This window comes from Balaenoptera acutorostrata, chromosome 19, assembly GCF_949987535.1.
Source record: "Balaenoptera acutorostrata chromosome 19, mBalAcu1.1, whole genome shotgun sequence".
Taxonomy (NCBI): domain Eukaryota; kingdom Metazoa; phylum Chordata; class Mammalia; order Artiodactyla; family Balaenopteridae; genus Balaenoptera; species Balaenoptera acutorostrata.
Genome location: NC_080082.1, coordinates 51,430,524 through 51,449,027, shown reverse-complemented (window position 1 = coordinate 51,449,027; position 18,504 = coordinate 51,430,524). Strand labels below are relative to the sequence as shown.

General features: G+C 34.3%; 1 protein-coding gene across 3 annotated transcripts in view; it reads left to right on the top strand.

Annotated features, from left to right (window-relative positions):
- The window catches only part of ZNF569 (zinc finger protein 569), a 108,172-nt gene that overhangs the window by 52,786 nt on the left and 36,882 nt on the right, over positions 1-18,504 (top strand). The window contains exon 6 of one of the 3 annotated variants that reach the window (XM_007166765.3): positions 5,500-7,702. The exons of the other annotated variants lie outside the window; for them this stretch is intronic. Within the exon in view, the coding sequence (XP_007166827.3) occupies positions 5,500-7,322 (1,823 nt within the window). The 3' untranslated portion in view covers positions 7,323-7,702. Of the gene's footprint in view, positions 1-5,499; positions 7,703-18,504 lie in introns of those variants that run through there. 3 annotated transcript variants of the gene reach the window in all.

Genomic DNA, 18,504 nt, shown 5'->3' with positions numbered 1-18,504 from the left:
ATTGCCTTAACACTCTACTACTGAGACTCATATTAGATAGATGCTAGACCTTTTTTTTCCTCCATATTTTTAAATTTCCTTTGCTATTTTCTTCCTCTGTATCTCTGTGTTGCCTTCTCAGTAATTACTTCAGATATATCTTCCAGTTTGCTAATTCTCTCTTCAACCGTGTTTATTCATCTTTTAAACTCATCCACCTTTGAAAAAATTTTTAGTAGTATTTTGTATTTTTGTAAATTCCTCTTCTTTTTGTTTTTGTTTTTTGTTTTTGCTATGTTTTTTTCTTCTCACATCTTTCTGATTCTTCCTAGTAATTTCTGTGGCTTCTTCAGCTTTGTGTTTTTATCTTTTGCTTCTTTAAAAATACTGTACATAGCTCTTTTGTATTCTGTATCTGACAGTTCCAGTATTTTAAGTTCTCAGGTTTAAATATCTTGTTTTTGAGGACTCAGTGTATTTTGGTTCTTCACATACTTGATGATTGCTGATTCTAAATCTAAATTTTTAAAATCTTAATTTGTGCTAATTCTATTGTCCTAAATTGGGGTTGCTTTCCTCTGAAGATGATTTGCATGTGCTTCTGGTGGATGCCAAGAGGCGTTACCAAGTGAGGATCAGTTGAACAGTCTTTGAAGGTCCTGGCTTTTTGTAGGAATCTTAGTTGAGCTTCTCCTCTTAATTGATGGCCCAAGAGCCTTATACTTTAGTTAACAAGGCTTTGCATAGGTACTCCAGACAGATCCGTCTTGCAGGTTGCTTTCAGGTCTGCTCTCTCTCAGACCTGGTTTTGGCTAATACTTGTTTTTATTTTGTTCATTTTTTGTGTGTATGGTGTTCACGCATGGTTGTTGGAGAGGACTGCAGTGTTCTTGGAGATTTATGCTACTTCCTATAAGCCCAGTGATGCTTCAGAATTTCTGCTTTATCCACTATCTTGTTTTGCAATATGAGGTTACCCTACTGTAATTTCAATACTTAAAGTCGTTAAATATTTTTTTAAGTTTTTTTTTTTGATGACCATTTTTAAAGTCTTTATTGAATTTGTTACAGTATTGCTTCTGTTTTATGTTTTTTGGTTTTTTGGCTCCGAGGCATGAGGGATCTTAGCTCCCTGACCAGGGATCGAACCCACACCCCCTGCACTGGAAGGCAAAGTCTTAACCACTGGACCACCAGGGGAGTCCCTAAAAGTCTTTATGTAGCCTATCTGTCTCTCTCTTTTTTCCCCCCACTTGCATGGTGTTCATTATTTTGGATGGTTTTATTTTTCTCTTTTCTTTCTTTCTTGGTTCTGCTAGTTAATTTTTTTTTAACCCTTTTTGTTTTCTCATTGTTTCTTCCTCATGCATTTATATTTCTATTTTGAGCTCTTTTTATAGTTGGTATTTTCATTAAGTTTTTTCATTCATGGCAATACATTTAATCAAGATTTTCATTTACTATGTGTCAATTGTTTTAGCTTGAATTTTTTGTCTGCTTTCTTTATCTCATGTTTTTTTTCTTTTTTCTCTTATATTTTTTTAGAGATCTGATTCCAGTACCTTCTCATTTATGAGTGAGGATAGTTCCTCCTTGACCTGATTTTTAAAGAAGGGTATTGTTAGGGAAGGAAAGAAAGTTCTCTGATCTAGAGCAGGAATCTGCAAACTATGACCTGTAGGCCAGCCACTTCTTTTTGTAAATAAAGTTTTACTGGAATATAGCCACAATGAATCATTTACATCTTGACTATTAATACTTTCACATTGCAGAGGCAAAGTTGAATAGTTGTGTCAAAGACTATATGACCCATGAAGCCTAAAATATTTACTCTCTGACCTTTAAGAAAAAGTTTGCTGACTCTTGATGTATAGGAATGCATTTGTTCTTCATACTAAAGCCTTTTATTCTACATGGTTGTGTGAATATATGTTTAGGTTTTATTTCTTCTCATCCAAAAAGGAACTGCAGCTGCAAGTCTTCTCATAACTCTGAATATTACACTCTCACCCCAACAAACTTCTTCCTAAAAAGACAGTATTTCACAGTGTTTCCTTGTTCAGTCCTGGCTTCCTTGACATACCTTGGGATGTCAAGTCTCCTGTAATCAGTCTGCACTCTCAAATTTCCATGTTGTAATCATGTGTTAATTAATTCTGCCCTTCAAGGTGTGATATCCATTTTGACAATGTCAGCTGCTTGCTCTGCCCAAGATCAGCATGAACAGCTGTCTTCTCTTAGAATCCTTTTTTCCCTATTCCACCCTTCACTGTATTTGTCAACACTAACTCATTTATTATAATTGGGGTTACAGCCACCACCTAGGATCATTGAAGAATCAATGACTTTTCATTCCTGTTTGTATAGAGGAAAAGAGATCAGATAGTTTTTCATTCCACCATCTTAAAACATGGAGTCTTTTCTGTCACATTTGATATTTTGATCTTGCCCTTGGAACTCTTTTTCACTTCTGCTTGGATAGTACTTTAAAGACCTGATCTTACCTTCTCCCTCAACACCTTTTGCTTAATTGAGCTTTTCTGTTTCCCTGAACTGCAGGGACTCAATAGCTTAAGCTTAGTATTCTGCCTTCTTTTCTACATTTATAATCTGCAACCACGTCTCTAACTTCACCTGCATTATAGCTTCACAAGCATTTTTCCTTTACTTTATTCTCAGTCTGGCAGAGAGGGAGAAAAATCTCCATTTTCCTATCTTAGAGCTAAGAAGCCACTGAGGACTGAATGTCTCACCCTTGGGTATGTAGACTTTCATTTATTCTACGTTTGAGCCAGTTCCTTATCTCTGAATTTCTCTGCCTGGTGTCCTTGCCTCTAGAGCCTTTCTGCTTATATTTCCCAAGAGAGTAATCTCCCATCTTCTCTAGGGTGGAAGAGTGGTCTTTGTCTTTGTTATTAGTTTATATCTTTTTCTTTCCTTATCTCATTTTAGTGTGGTTTTGTGTAGGATCAGAGATAAATTCATGTATTTGTGAGGCCATATTTAAGCATAATTTCCCATTCTTTGTTTTCCCTTTCAATCATGCTATGCAGGCTCTTCCAGTTTTATATTCCGATTCTTCTTTTTTTTAAATATTTATTTATTTATTTACTTTGGCTGCGCTGGGTCTTAGTTGCGGCATGCAGGATCTTTGTTGCAGCACGTGGACTCTTAGTTGCAGCATATGGACTTCTTAGTTGTGAAATGCAGACTCTTAGTTGCGACATGCATGCAGGATCTAGTTCCCCAACCAGGGATCAAACCCAGGCCCCCAGCATTGGGAGAGCGGAGTCTTACCCATTGGACCACCAGGGAAGTCCCTACTCTGATTCTTTTATCCAATTTTTACCTTCCTATTGTTTGTTCTCATTTTATTAATTACTGTATTGTTCAGAACAATTTTATTTATTTACTTTTAAAAATATATAATACATACTTGTAGTACAAATTTTTTTAAGTACAATAGGATATATATTGAAGAGTAATTTTTCTTCTCTTACCCATGTCTTCCTCTCTGCTGGCAACCCCTAGTATCATTTTCCCTTGAGCTATTATTTACTTGCATTTTCAAACATTTTTATTGAAACCACTTTAAGTTGATAGGTTAACTTGCAAATAATTACCATTTTTGCTGTCAAATATTCTTTTCCAGGAATGTGATACACCTTTTGTCTTAGTTTCCTAGAGCTGCCATAACGAAGTAGAGGCTAGAAATACAAAATCAAGGTGTAAGTAGGGCAATGTTCCTTCTGAAGCCTACAGGAGAAGATTCCTTGTGTCTTTCAGCTTCTGGTATCCCCAGACATTCCTTGGCTTGTGGCAGCATAACTCCAATCTGTGTCTTTATCTTCACATAGTGTTCTCCCTGTGTTCTGTCTCTTCATGTGGCACTCTTTTTATAAGAACACCAGTCATATTAGATTAGGGTCTTACCTTACTCCAGTATGACCTCATCTTAACTACATCTGCAATGACTTTATTTTCAAATAACTTCACGTTCTGAGGTACTGGGGGTTAGGGCTTAAACATATAGTTTAAAGGGGGAACACACAATTCAACCTATAACACTTTCATTTGTTCAAATCTGTGTGTGCATATTAAAGTTTTCTTATAATTTTTAGACATTTCTTATTAAATTTATTCCCAGATTTTTCATATTTTTGTTGTCATTGTAAGTGTAGTCTTTTGTTATATTTTCTAAATAGTTGTTCATTTATATGAAGGTTACTGAAACTGAATATTAATTTACTATATATAGTGAATTTAATTTTTTACTTTTTATAATTTTTCAGGTGAATCGATTTTACAAGTTAACAGTTTTAGTATTGACAAATAATGTTAACTTTACCTTTCCTTTCCAAGTTTTTATACCTCATTTCTTTCTCTTATTTAATACACTACCCTGTACTGTAATAATAGTTGTGATAGTACTTATCTTTTTCTTATTCCTGACTTTAATGTGAATGCTTTGGGATTTTTCCCATTAAGAACAGTGCCAGGGTTTAAGTTGTACTGTGCTTTTTCTCAAGTTAAATAAGTGTCTGTCTGTTCCCATTTTATAAAGTTATTTTTATGGAAAATAGGTGTTGAATTTTATCATCTTTTTAATATCTTTGGAAATGATTACTTGATTTTTCACTTTTGACCTATAATGTATTTACTTTTAGTAATAGATTTTCTAATATTGAAACATACTTATATTCCTGGAAAAAAACAACATATGTATGTCTTATATTTAATGTGCTTTTGGGTCACTTGTTTTTTCTTCTGGGTCATTTTGTTATGTAGAGTTTTTGCATTGATATTCAAAAATGAAATTGGTGTATAGTTTGCTTTTTTGGTTGTCATCTTTATCAGGTGTTGGTGTTAATATTATGTTTGTCTCACACACAAAAAAATGGGAATTCTTTTTTCTTTCATAATATTTTGTACAGCATGACAGCTGTCCCTTAGATGTTTGTTTAAATTCCCATGATAATATCTCTGGACCTTTTCTATTTGTTTTGTTTTGGGGTATTTCTTTTCATATTTTTCTTTTTATTTTGTGGAAATTGGTATTTGTTTTCTACATCTTATAGAGTCAGTTTTGGTAATTTATATTTTCCAGAAAATTATATCAAACAGTTTATAAAAGTTTATTTAAATGGAGTCCTGTAAAATACTTTTATGATTTTTTAGCTTCCTGTTTTTGTCTTTTTCTCTATCGCTACTTCTTCTTACTTTATTTGTACATTCTGAATTCTCCCTCTTATTTATCCAACAGTTTACCTTTTTTCTTTCAGATCCCATTTAAAAGCAGTCAAAGCTATTTGTATTCATAAATATCTGTCTCTACTCATATTTCCTTTCCTGGAATTTCCTAAAGCTTAGGAAATAGGAGATATATGTACCTGGAATTTGCTTAATAGGACACTAGGCCATAAGCTAATAATTAATCCCATACTAGTATATTTAAAAAAATTTTTTTTGATATAATATTGGAAAAATTTACAAGTGATATTTATTTGCAATTTGTTTTAGGAGAAATATGGGGGATGGATGAGCATCAGAAAATCCAGGACAGACTTTTGACACAACTTGAAGATAAATTCACAAAAACACTGACTGAAGAAAAAGTGAATGACTGTCATAAGAAATTAGCAAATGCATTTTCTCCAAACTCAGACTTTTTTCCTTCCAGTCACAATCTCTATAAATACGACTTATTTGGAAAGTGTTTAGAACATAATAATTTCAACTGTTATAATGAGAGAATCCTTATAAGAAAAGAACATTGTGACTATAACGAACCTATGAAATCATTTGGCAATAGCTTATCCCATCTTGTAGTAACCCCCTTTAAGTGTAATCATTGTGGAAAAGGTTTTGATCAAACTTTGGACCTCATCAGACACCTGAGAATTCATACTGGAGAGAAACCCTATGAATGTAAAAAATGTAGAAAAGCCTTCAGCCAAAAGGAAAAACTCATTAAACATCATAAAATCCACAGTAGGGAGCAGTCTTATGAATGTAATGAATGTGGGAAAGCTTTCATTAAAATGTCAAATCTCATTAGACATCAAAGAATCCATACTGGAGAGAAACCCTATGCATGTAAGGAGTGTGGGAAATCCTTCAGCCAGAAATCAAATCTCATTGATCATGAAAAAATTCATACTGGAGAGAAACCTTATGAATGTAATGAGTGTGGAAAAGCATTCAGCCAGAAGCAAAGCCTCATTGCACATCAGAAAGTTCATACTGGGGAGAAACCTTATGCATGTAATGAATGTGGTAAAGCCTTCCCTCGAATAGCATCTCTTGCTCTTCATATGAGAAGTCATACAGGAGAGAAACCTTATAAATGTGATAAATGTGGAAAAGCCTTCTCTCAGTTTTCCATGCTTATTATACATGTGAGAATTCATACAGGTGAGAAACCTTATGAATGTAATGAATGTGGAAAATCCTTCTCTCAAAGCTCAGCCCTTACTGTACATTTGAGAAGTCATACTGGTGAGAAACCTTATGAATGTAAGGAATGTAGAAAAGCCTTCAGCCACAAAAAGAACTTCATTACACACCAGAAGATTCATACTAGAGAGAAACCTTATGAATGTAATGAATGTGGGAAAGCTTTCATTCAGATGTCAAATCTTGTTAGACACCAGAGAATTCACACTGGAGAAAAACCCTATATATGTAAGGAATGTGGCAAAGCCTTTAGCCAGAAATCAAATCTCATTGCTCATGAAAAAATTCATTCTGGAGAGAAACCCTATGAATGTAATGAATGTGGTAAAGCCTTCAGCCAAAAGCAAAACTTTATTACACATCAGAAAGTTCACACTGGAGAGAAACCTTATGATTGTAATGAATGTGGTAAAGCCTTCTCTCAAATTGCTTCCCTTACTCTTCATCTGAGAAGTCACACAGGAGAAAAGCCTTATGAATGTGATAAATGTGGGAAAGCTTTCTCTCAGTGCTCATTGCTTAATTTACATATGAGAAGTCATACAGGTGAGAAACCCTATGTATGTAATGAATGTGGAAAAGCTTTCTCTCAAAGAACTTCCCTTATTGTACATATGAGAGGTCATACAGGTGAGAAACCTTATGAATGTAATAAATGTGGAAAAGCCTTCTCCCAGAGTTCCTCCCTTACTATACATATACGAGGTCATACAGGTGAGAAACCCTTCGACTGTAGTAAATGTGGAAAAGCCTTTTCTCAAATCTCATCTCTTACACTTCATATGAGAAAACATACAGGTGAGAAGCCTTATCGTTGTAATGAGTGTGGTAAGGCTTTCAGCCAAAAGTCACACCTTGTTAGACACCAGAGAATTCATACTCATTAGAAATAGAAACTCTATGAATCTTGTGAATATGGAAAAGCCTTCGGAAGGAATTAGCACCTCCTTGCACATTACATTATCGGATCTAGAGCAGAAAACTGAATGTGGGAAAGCCGTTTGAAGAAGTCACATTTGTGACACAGTTCTCACCAAGGAGACAAATTGTGTAATGAGAAAGCTGATCGTCAGAAATCTTCAGCAGACATCTTATCTAACGATAATATTTATCCAGCATTCTCTTTAAAACCTGAAGTAAGATATTTGCATCAGCATGTCAGCATGATACTTGAGCTCCTAGCCAATCTCTTAACCAAGAAAAAGAAGATTGGAGAAAAAAAAAACTCTTAAAATAACCTCTCATACTAGAATAGTTAATTAGAAAATATCTTGATATAAAATATCTGAGAATAAACAATAATGAATTACAAGACACATATATATAAAGTTATAAAACATTTTGAAGGTCACAAAAGGTCCCACTTGAAATTTTGAGAAAAATAACATTTTCTGAAAAGACTTGACATGGTAAAAAAATATAAATTTTCTCACAAATCACTAAGTTTAAAGTACTTCCACTCAAAGTTTTTACCAGTTACTTATATTTTAAGAATTTCACAAACTGATTCAATATTTTATATAGGAATGTAAAGGGCCACAAATAGCTGAAACAAACGTGAAAAACAAAAGAGAAGATAGACTACTAGATATCATTGCATATTTATTCAAAGCTCGTAGCATTTAAACAGTGTGTTCTTTATGAGTAAATAAATCAGTGGAAACAAATTGAAGACTGGAGTAAAGACATGGGAATTTTGTGTGTTATAGTGCTATTGAAATCATTGGAAAAAGGATGGCCTATTCAATAAATGGAAGATTCATATGAACAAAAAATGTTAGTTCTTTATACCATATACAAAAATAAAACCCAGATTGAAGACTAGAATATAAAAAGAAAAATTCTATATGATGAAAAAATAGACTATATTTATTACTTTAGAGTAACAGAATTTCTTTAAAAACATAAATATGGAACATTCAATTCTACTTTGGTGTATTGGCTTCAGAGGCACCCACATATATGCACAGAGATGCATGTGTTCATGCATCTCTTTATGTTCACTGCATCATGGTTTGTATTACTCTAAATTGAAAAGAACATACATTTCCATTAGTAGAGGAATAGATTGATACAATGTGATTATTTGTATGATAGAACACAATATTTAAAGATACAAATTTGATATATCATTACATGGATAGATTACATAATATTGACAGAAAAAAGCAAAATGTACAATGAAACATGATATAACATTTCTATAAATTTAATAAAACAATGCAAAGAACAGTACTGTGTATTGATCATGGATACATATATGACATTGGTTGCCTTTTAGGAAGTGAAGGCACTTGTTATATTTATCTGTAATATTTCTTTAATAAAAGAATGAAAGCAGATATGACAGTAGTAACAAATCTGGTTGTCAAAATTATATTGTGGGTTTTGTTTTTTTATTCTCTCTTGCCTGTCTTTATTTTCTTGTTTCTCTAAAATAATCAAATGGATAGGGACTTCCCTGGTGATGCAGTGGCTAAGAATCTGCCTGCCAATGCAGGGGACACGGGTTCGATCCCTGATCTGGGAAGATCCCACATGCCATGGAGCAACTAAGCCTGTGCGCCACAACTACTGAAGCCCATGTACCTAGAGCCTGTGCTCCACAACAAGAGAAGCCACCTCAATGAGAAGCCCATGCACCGCAACAGAAAGTAGCCCCTGCTCACCACAACTAGAGAAAGCCCGCATGCAGCAACGAAGACCCAACACAGGCAAAAAAATAAATACATTTATTTTTTAAAAAATCAAATGGATAGAGAAAACCTGCACCTATAGAAACAATTTTAAAATGGATTCTTATTTTTGATCAGATACTAACATTTATAGAAAAATATCTTTAATAATACACAAACCAAACCTGAATTAAGGTAATATTTTGCTTACCCTCTCCTCATAATGTTAATTAGGATACACACATCAGAAGCATACCGTAGCCTTTGAGACCAATTTTTAAATTTTTCATTTCTATTTTAAACACAAGTTCTTCCCTATTTGAAAGCAGTGAAGAAACAAAAGAAATATTCAGTTGTTGGGGTAACTGACTCTCCATTTGGAAAACAAAATCACCTGCATTTGGGTTGGTTCAAATTGAGGGAGAAAGACCATTCATGCATACTGTAAAATGTTAATGTAAAATATCAAGCCGTATCAGAGCAGAAGCAGTTTCAATGTATTTCAACAAATCTTTCTTTGGTTTCTAGATCCTTAAATGGGAATTCAAATGCTGGTGATTTTTATGTGTCAGGTAAAGAGCTCAGTGGATGTGAAAGTTCACTTCTTCCTATACCACAGCTGTTTTATATTCAGGCCTTTCAAATATTTATAGAACTCAAATTTCCTTTTCTGTGAATAGCCAATTCATGTATTTTGTCTGTTTTTTTCTACTGGGACTTTCAAAAAATGTTTTTATTTAGAAATAATTACAGATTTATAGAAATTGAAGAAATAATAACCTAGAGTACTCTGTGTACCCTATATCCGCTTTCCCCTAATGGTAATGTTTTATGTAATTATAGTTATGTATCACATTTGACACTAGTGTGATTCACAGGCCGTATCAGATTTCACTGATTTTACATGCACTTCTGTATGTGTATCTCTAGTTCTATACAGTTTTATCTAGTGTAAATTTGTGTAACTACCACCACAATCAAGATATAGAACTTGAAACACCACAAAGATCCCTTGTTCTATCCCTTTGTAGTCACAACCATCCTTCTTTCCTCCCCCTGTTCCCCACTTCTAATCCCTGCCAACCACTAATCTATTCTCCATAATTTTTTCATATAGGAGTGCTCTATAAATGTAATCACTATATAACCTTTTAAGATTGGCTTTTTTCACTCAACATAATTCTCCTGAGATGAATTCCACTTGTTGCAGGTACAATAATTTGTTCTTTTTTGGGTAATTTCTGAGTAGTTTTTTATGGTATCGGTATACCATGGTTTCTCTAAACATTCAGCCATTGAAAGACATTTGAGTTGTTTCCAATTTGGGGTTATTACAAATCTGCTATGAACATTCTCTGCCACTTTATTTGTTGTTTTGTTCTGTTTTTTTGTTCCTCTGTTTCACTTTTCATGTCTTGCTGTGGGTTATTTGAGCATTTTTTTAGAATTCTACTTTGACTTATCTATAGAGTTCTTAAGTACATTTCTTTGTATAATTTTTTAGTAGTTGCCCTAGGTATTACATTATACATATGTAACTCATCACAGTCTACTTTTGTTAACATTGAACCAGTTCAAAACCTTATCTCAACTGAGCTCCTTTAATTTACCCCATTTTATTGCATAGTTATCTTAAATATTTCCTCTATATACCTTAAGAACTACATTAGATAATGTAGCCAGTTTTGATTCAGCCATCTAACATAATTTTGGAAAGTCAACGGGAGAAAGATAATCTATTAAATGTACCCATATTTTTACTTTATGTTCTTTCCTCACTCCTGATATTCCACATTTCCTTCATTTCTCTTCTGCTTGAAGAACTTCCTTAGAATAGATCTCCTGACAGATTCTTAGTTTTCCTTCATCTGAGCATGTCTTCATTTCACCTTCATTCATGAAGAATATTTTTTGCTGGTATAGAGTTCTGGATTGACAGTTCTTTCAGCACTTGAAAAATGTGCTACTTCCTTCTGGCCGTCATGTTTTCTGATCAGAAATCTGTCATTTAAATCATTGTTCCTCTGCAGGTAATGTATCATTACTCATGCTGCTTTCATTTTTTTTCTCGTTTTTAGTGTTCTGAATTTTGATTATGATGTGTCTTGGCATGGATTTCTTTGGGTTTATCCTGTTTGGGGTTTGCTCAGCTTCTTGAATCTGTAGGCTTATGTTTATTGCCAAAATTGAGGAATTTTCTGCCATTATTTCTTTGAATGCCTTTTCAGCCTGACTTTCCCCTTTCCTTCCAGGATTCAGCATATTTTCCCTCTTTGTTGTTCATATTGGGTAATTTCTCTTGTTCTATCTTTAAGTTCACTGATGCTTTCCTCTCTCCCCTCCATTCTGTTCTTGAGCACATCCATTGAGTCTTTTACTTTGGCTACTGTATTTTTCAGTTAAAAATATTCCATTTTGGGGACTTCCCTGGTGGTGCAGTGGTTAAGAATCCACCTGCCAATGCAGGGGACACAGGTTTGATCCCTGGTCTGGAAAGATCCCACATGCCGTGGATCAACTAAGCCTGTGCACCACAACTACTGAGCCTGCGCTCTGGAGCCCACAAGCCACAACTACTGAGCCCATGTGCACCACAACTACTGAAGCCCGTGCGCCCTAGAGCCCATGCACCACAACAAGCCACCACAATGAGAAGCTTATGCACAACAATGAAGAGTAGCCCCCACTCGCCGCAACTAGAGAAAGCCCGCACGCAGCAACAAAGACCCAACAGAGCCCCCCCAAAAAAATTCCATTTTGCTCTTTATATTCTCCCTTCCTTTGCAAAGATTTTCTATTTTTTTATTTGTTTCAAGTGTGTACATAATTTGTTCATTGAAGCATTTCTATGATTGCTGTTTTAAATTTCTTGTCAGATTAATTTATCTTGGTGTTGATGTCTCTTGATTGTCTTTTTTTTCATTCAGTTTGAGATTTTCCTGTTTTTTGATACAATTAATGATGTTCAGTTCTATTCTGGACATTTTGGGGGTTGTGTTGTTAGATTCGAGATCCTTCCTTTATGCAGGCAGTTACTCTATTTAGGTGTAGCTTAGAAGTCCAGGTTGGGGTAGATGTTCAGCACCCTGCTAGGCCCCACAGACTCCACCCCAGCAAAAGTCGAACACGGCCACCCACCTCATTTTCAGTGGATGGGGGTGGAAGTTAAGCTCTGCATTCAGCCCAGCTAGAACAGATGGGGAGGATGAAAGTGGGGAGAGGGTGTTGGCTAGCACCACCTTTGTTGCTAGAGTTTGTTAAGTGGGGATGAAAGTTCAGCTCCCCATTGGGCCCTGATAACACTGAGGAGAGTGAGAAGCTGATTATTGAGAAGCACTGCTTGGAACCACCTAGTTCGACCTCAGTGCTTTTGGGCCACCATGGAAGTTCATCCTGCTTGATACTACCCTGTTGGTGAAGCAGAGGCAAACTTACCTCACTGCCACTGGGTGTGGCCCTAATGGGTAATTAATTTTTAATTTTTAGTGTTATATTCTGTATACAAACCATTTGTCAAATATTTGCATTATTAAAATATTGGTTTTTTTGGATGCACAAAAATTTTAAAGTTTAATGTGGATATTACCTAGTTTATGATATATTTTAAGTTAATTTGTATAAGGTATAGGATTTAGGTCAAGGTTCATTTTTTTTGCCTATGATGTCTAATTGTTCCAACACTATTTGTTGAAAAAAATTATCCTTTTTCTATTCAATTGTTTTGCACTTTTGTAAAAGATGAGGTGGCTGGCTTATGTGAGTCTATTTCTGAACTCTTTTCTGTTCCATTGATTTATGTATCTGTCACCCTACCAACACCACACTGTCTTGATTACTGTAGCTAAATAGTGATTCTTCTCCCTTTATCCTTCTTTTTCAAAACTGCTATATCCTAATTCCTTTGCTTTTCCTTATAACTTTAGATCCACCTTTTTTTTTCAAAAATGCTGCTTAGATTTTGATAAGAATTGCAGTACACCTTTATATTACATGGGAGAAAATTGAAATTTTTACTGTGTTGAGACTTCCAATCCATAAGCACAATATGTCTCTTCACTTATTTAGATCTTTGAGTTTTTTCATCAGTGTCTTCTGGTTTTCAGCTCCTGTACATATATTGTTAGATATAAACTTAACTGTTTCATTGGCAAGAGAGGGATATTTTTGTTTTGTAGATTCCTTTTCATTCTTTATATAGAAAACAATGTCATCTGCAAATAGAGACAATTTTGTTGTTGTTGTTGCTGCTGTTCTTTCCAATCTGTATGCCTTCTATTTACTTTTCTGGTCTTATTTCACTGGCTGGGGCTTCCAGATACGCTGGTGAGAGAAGACATCCTTGCCTTTTTCCTAATCATAGGATGTTTTCCATTTTTCTCTGGGATAAGTGGCCAGTTAACTTCTGGAATGGGATTTTAAAGCTGAATACTGGAAAAAGTTAAGTGACCAACATAGGCCAAAATAAAAAAGGCAACAAAAAAAGATGCAGAGCTAATATTTAAGAGACAAGAGGCTGGCCTAATACTAGAGTAATTGTCACCTTTACAGAGAAAATTCCACTATTCTTTTCCTTGAAGTGACTTGAGTTTCAAATAACCTAATTGAGAAGGTAATTTAGATGGAGCTTTGCTCCTACCAGCGGGAAGAATCTTGATAAATACTGTGGGATCTAACTAGAGCTTCCTTCCTGGAACCACAGTTGAAAAACTATTGAGCAGGATGAGACCAAGTAATGAAGATCCCTATCAGTTCTAGCTATTTTCTCATGAACCATGTACACCATCGAAGGTGTCCCTTGCTCATGAAGGTCTCACCATTATTAGGGATACAAAGGCACATATCCAAACTGACCACTGAAGTCAGCCTTGTGATTTTTGCTGGTCTAACCCATCGAGTATGCAGAGAAACAGGAATCGAGGCAGTCGGGGATAAGGTAGGAATCAGTTTTAGGTCTAATCTACAGTATGAAAAGAACATATGGAATTCCAAGAAAAATCTGACAGTATAATAGAGTGGTAGTGTGTGTGCGTGCACACACACACATTTAATTAAAATAGACCACAAGCAAGCAGAGTTGTGTTAGGATTTCTGTCTCTTCAAGAGAAGATACAAATGGTCAACAGGTACATGATTTACAAACATTTTCTTCTATATGTTGTCTTTTCACTTTCTTGATAAGGTCTTTTTGTAGAAAAAGTTTATAGTTTTTGTGAATTTCATTTTAATCTTTTCTTTTGCTTCTTGTGTTTTTTATGTCAAATCTAAAAATCAGTTGACAAATTCAAGATCAGGAAGATCTACCCCTATATTTCTTCTAAGAATCTGATAATTGAACTCTTAAATTTAGGTCATTGTTCAATTTCAAGTTAACTTTTGTAAATGGAGTGAGGCAGGAGTTCACCTTGATTCTTGTGCATGTAGTTAACCAGTAGTCCCAGCAGATTTCTTAAAGAAACTATTTGTACCCCATTGAATTTTCTTGGCACCCTTGCCAAAAATCAATTGGGTATGGCTATTTGGGTTTATTTCTAGACTCAGCTCTATCCCATTGATCCATATGTCTGCCCTTATGTAAGTACCACATTGTTTTGATTACTCTAGGTTTGAAGTAGTTTTTGAAATGGGAAAGTGTGAGTCTTCCAATTTTGTTTTTCTTTTTCAGTGTTGTTTTGACTATTTGGGGACCCTTGAAATTTCATATAAATTGGAGGATCAGCTTTTCCAATCTGAAAAAAAAAAGTATTAGAATTTTGATAGGGATTGCACTGAATCTGTAAATTGCTTCGAGGATTACTGCCATCTTACTAGTTGTTATGGACTGAATTGTGTCCCCCAATTCCTATGTTGAAGCCTTAACCCACAATGGGACTATATTTGGAGATAGGGCCTTTAAGGAGCCAATTAAGGTTAAATGATGCCATAAGAGTGGGACCCTAATCCAATACGAATTTTGTTCTTTAAGAAGAGGAAAAAATACCAGAAATGTGCATGTACAGAGAAAAGGCCATCTGTCAAGGAGAGAGGCCTCAGGAGACGTCAAATCTGCAAACAGCTTGATCTTGAATATCCAGCCTCCAGAACTGTGAGAAACAAATTTCTGTTGTTTAAGCCATCCAGTCTGTGGTACATTGTTATGGCAGACCTAGTAGAGTAATACAACACTATTACATTTTCCAATTGATGAAAATGGAATGTCCTTCCATTTAATAATGTCTTTAATTTTGTTCAGCAGTGTTTTATAGTTTTCAGTGTACAAGTCTTTCACTCCTGTGGTTAAATTTATTCCTACATATTTTATTCTTTTTGATGCTATTATAAATAGAATTTTCTTAGTTCCTTTTTGTATTGTTGATTGCTAGTGTATAGAAAAACAATTTTTTTGTGCTGATCCTGTACCCTATAATTTTACTAAAATTTATTAGCTCCAGTTTTTTCCTGTGGACATTTTGGGATTTTCTATGTATAGAGTCATGTCATCTGCAAACAGAGATAGTTTTAGTTCTTCCTTTAGAATTTGGATGCCTTTTATTTTTCTTGACTAATTTCTCTGGCTAGGACTTCCAGTACAATGTTGAATACCAATGGTGAAATCAGATATTCTTGTCTTGTTCCTGGTGTTAAGGAAAAAGATTTCAGGTGTTCACCGTTGGGGATGATGTTAGCTGTGGGTTTTTCATAAATGCCCTTTATCATGTTAAGGAAATTCCCTTCTATTCCTAGTTTGCTGAGCATTTTTAACCTGAAAGGCTGTTTAATTTTTTCAAGTGCCTTTCTGCATCAATTGAGATGATCATGTTGGGTTTTTTTTGCCTTTGCTTTATTAATGAAGTGTATTAACTTCATTTATTTTCTTATGTTGAAGCACCTTTGTATACCTGGAATAAATCCCACTTAGTCAAGCTGTGCAATCCTTTTAATGTACTGTTGGATTTGGTTTGCTAATATTTTGTTGAAGATTTTTGTACCTATATCCATGAGAGGTATTTATCTGTAGTTTTCATTTCTAGTGGTATTTTTGTCTGGCTTTATATCAGGATAATGCTGGCTTCATAGAATGTGTTAGGGATAATTCTCTCCTATTTTTCAGAAGAGTTTGAATAGGATTGGTGTTAATCCTTCTTTAAAAGTTTAAATTCACTGGTGAAGCCATCTGGACCTGGACTTTTCTTTCTTGAAGGTCTTGAACTACTGATTCAACCTCTTTACTTGTTACAGGTCTGTTGCAATTCTCTATTTCTTATTGAGTCAATTTCAGTAATTTGTGTCTAGAGATTTGTGCATTTAATCTACATTATTTAATTTGTTGGTGTACAATTATTTGTAGTATTCTTTTATAATTCTTTAAATTTCTGTAAAGTTTGCAATGTCCCCACTTTTATTTCTAACTTTAGTTATTTGCATCTTCTTTTTTTTCTTAAACACTTTATCTAAAGGTTTGTCAATTTCAATCTTTTCAAATAACCAACTTCTGGTTTCACTGATTCTATTTTTAAATTTCATTTATTCTTTGTATCTGCTTTTGTCTGTATTTTCTTCCTTCTGCTGGTTTTGGGTTTAGTTTGCTCCTCTTTTCTACTTCCTTAAGATGTAAAGTTAGGTTAAGATTTTCTTCCTTTTTAACATAGGTATTTATAGCTGTACATTTCCCTCTGGGAACTGCTTTCATTGAATCTCATAAGTTTTGGTATGTTGTGTTTTTATTTTCCTTCATCTCAAAGTATTTTCTAATTTCACCAGTGATTTCTTCTTTGACCAATTGGTCATTTAAAGAGTATGTTGTTTAATTCCCATATATTTGCAAAAATTTCAATTTTCCTTCTAATATTGACTTCTAACCTTGTTTCATATTAGTTAGATACTTGGTATGCTTTCAGTTGTTTAAAATGAGAATTACTTTATGATCCTGGAGAATGTTCCATGTGCACTTCAGAAAAATGTGTATCTGCTGTTGTTGGGTGGAATGTTCCAAATATGTCTGTTAGGGCTAGTTGGTTTTTGTGTTGTCCAATTCCACTTACTTATTGATCTTCTATCTAGATATACTTTTCATTATTGAAAATAAGGTACTTAAGTCCCCAACTATTGTAGAACTATTTCTCCCAACAATTCTGTCCATGTTTACTACATATATTTTGAGGCTCTGCTGTTTAGTGCAAGTATGTTTATCTTCTAAATGCATTGACACCTTTATCAATAGATAATTTCCTTTGTCTTATAAAAATTTAGACCTAAAACCCATTTTGTGTTTTAATCTATCTACACAAGATCACTTTTTTAGTTCCTCTAGTGAATACTTTTATATCTTTAAAGATTACAACTAACTTTTAAACCTTTAAAAATTGAAATATAGTTGATTTACAATATTGTGTTCGTTTCAGGTGTACAGAAAAGTGATTGTTACATATATATATATTTTCAGATTATTTTCAATTATATGTTATTATAAGATATTGAATACAATCTCCTGTGCTATACAGTAAATCCTTATTGCTTATCTATTTTATGTATAGTAGTTTGTATCTGTTACTCCCATACTCCTAATTTATCCCTTCCCCCCCTCCCTTTTTCCTTTGGTAACCATAAGTTTGTTTTCTGTGCCTGTGAATCCATTTCTCTTTTGTATATTCATTTGTATTATTTTTTAGATTTCACATATAAGTGATATCATATATTTGTCTGTCTGACTTGCTTCACTAAGTATAATATTCCTTAGGTCCATCCATGTTGCTGCAAATGGCAATATTTCATTCTTTTTTATGACTAATATTCCATTACACACACACACACACACACACACATATATCATGTCTTCTTAAGCCAGTCGGGCATTTGGGTTGTTTCCCTGTCTTGACTGTTGTAAATAGTGCTGCTACATGAACACTGAGACACATGTATCTTTTGGAATTAGAGTTTTCATCTTCTCCAAATATTTACCAAGAAGTGGGGTTGCCAGATTACATGGTAGCTCTATTTTTTGTTTTTTAAGGAAACTCCATACTGTCTTGCATAGTGGCTGCAGCAATTTACATTCCCACCAACAGTGTAGGAGGGTTCCCTTTTCTCCACACACTCTCCGGCATTTATTACTTATAGTTTTGGTGATGGCCATTCTGAATGATGTGAGGTGATACCTCATTGTGGTTTTGATTTGCATTTCTCTAATAATTAGCAATGGTAAGAATGTTTTCATGTGCCTGTTGGCCATCTGTATGTCTGCTTTAGAGTAATGTCTATTTAGGTCTTCTGCTCATTTTTAAATTATGTTGTTTTTTAATATTGAGTTGTATCAGCTGTTTGTATATTTTGAATATTAACCCCCTGTTGGTTGCATTGTTTGCAAATACTTTCTCCCATTCAGTAGGCTGTCTTTATGTTTTGTTGATAGTTTCCTCTG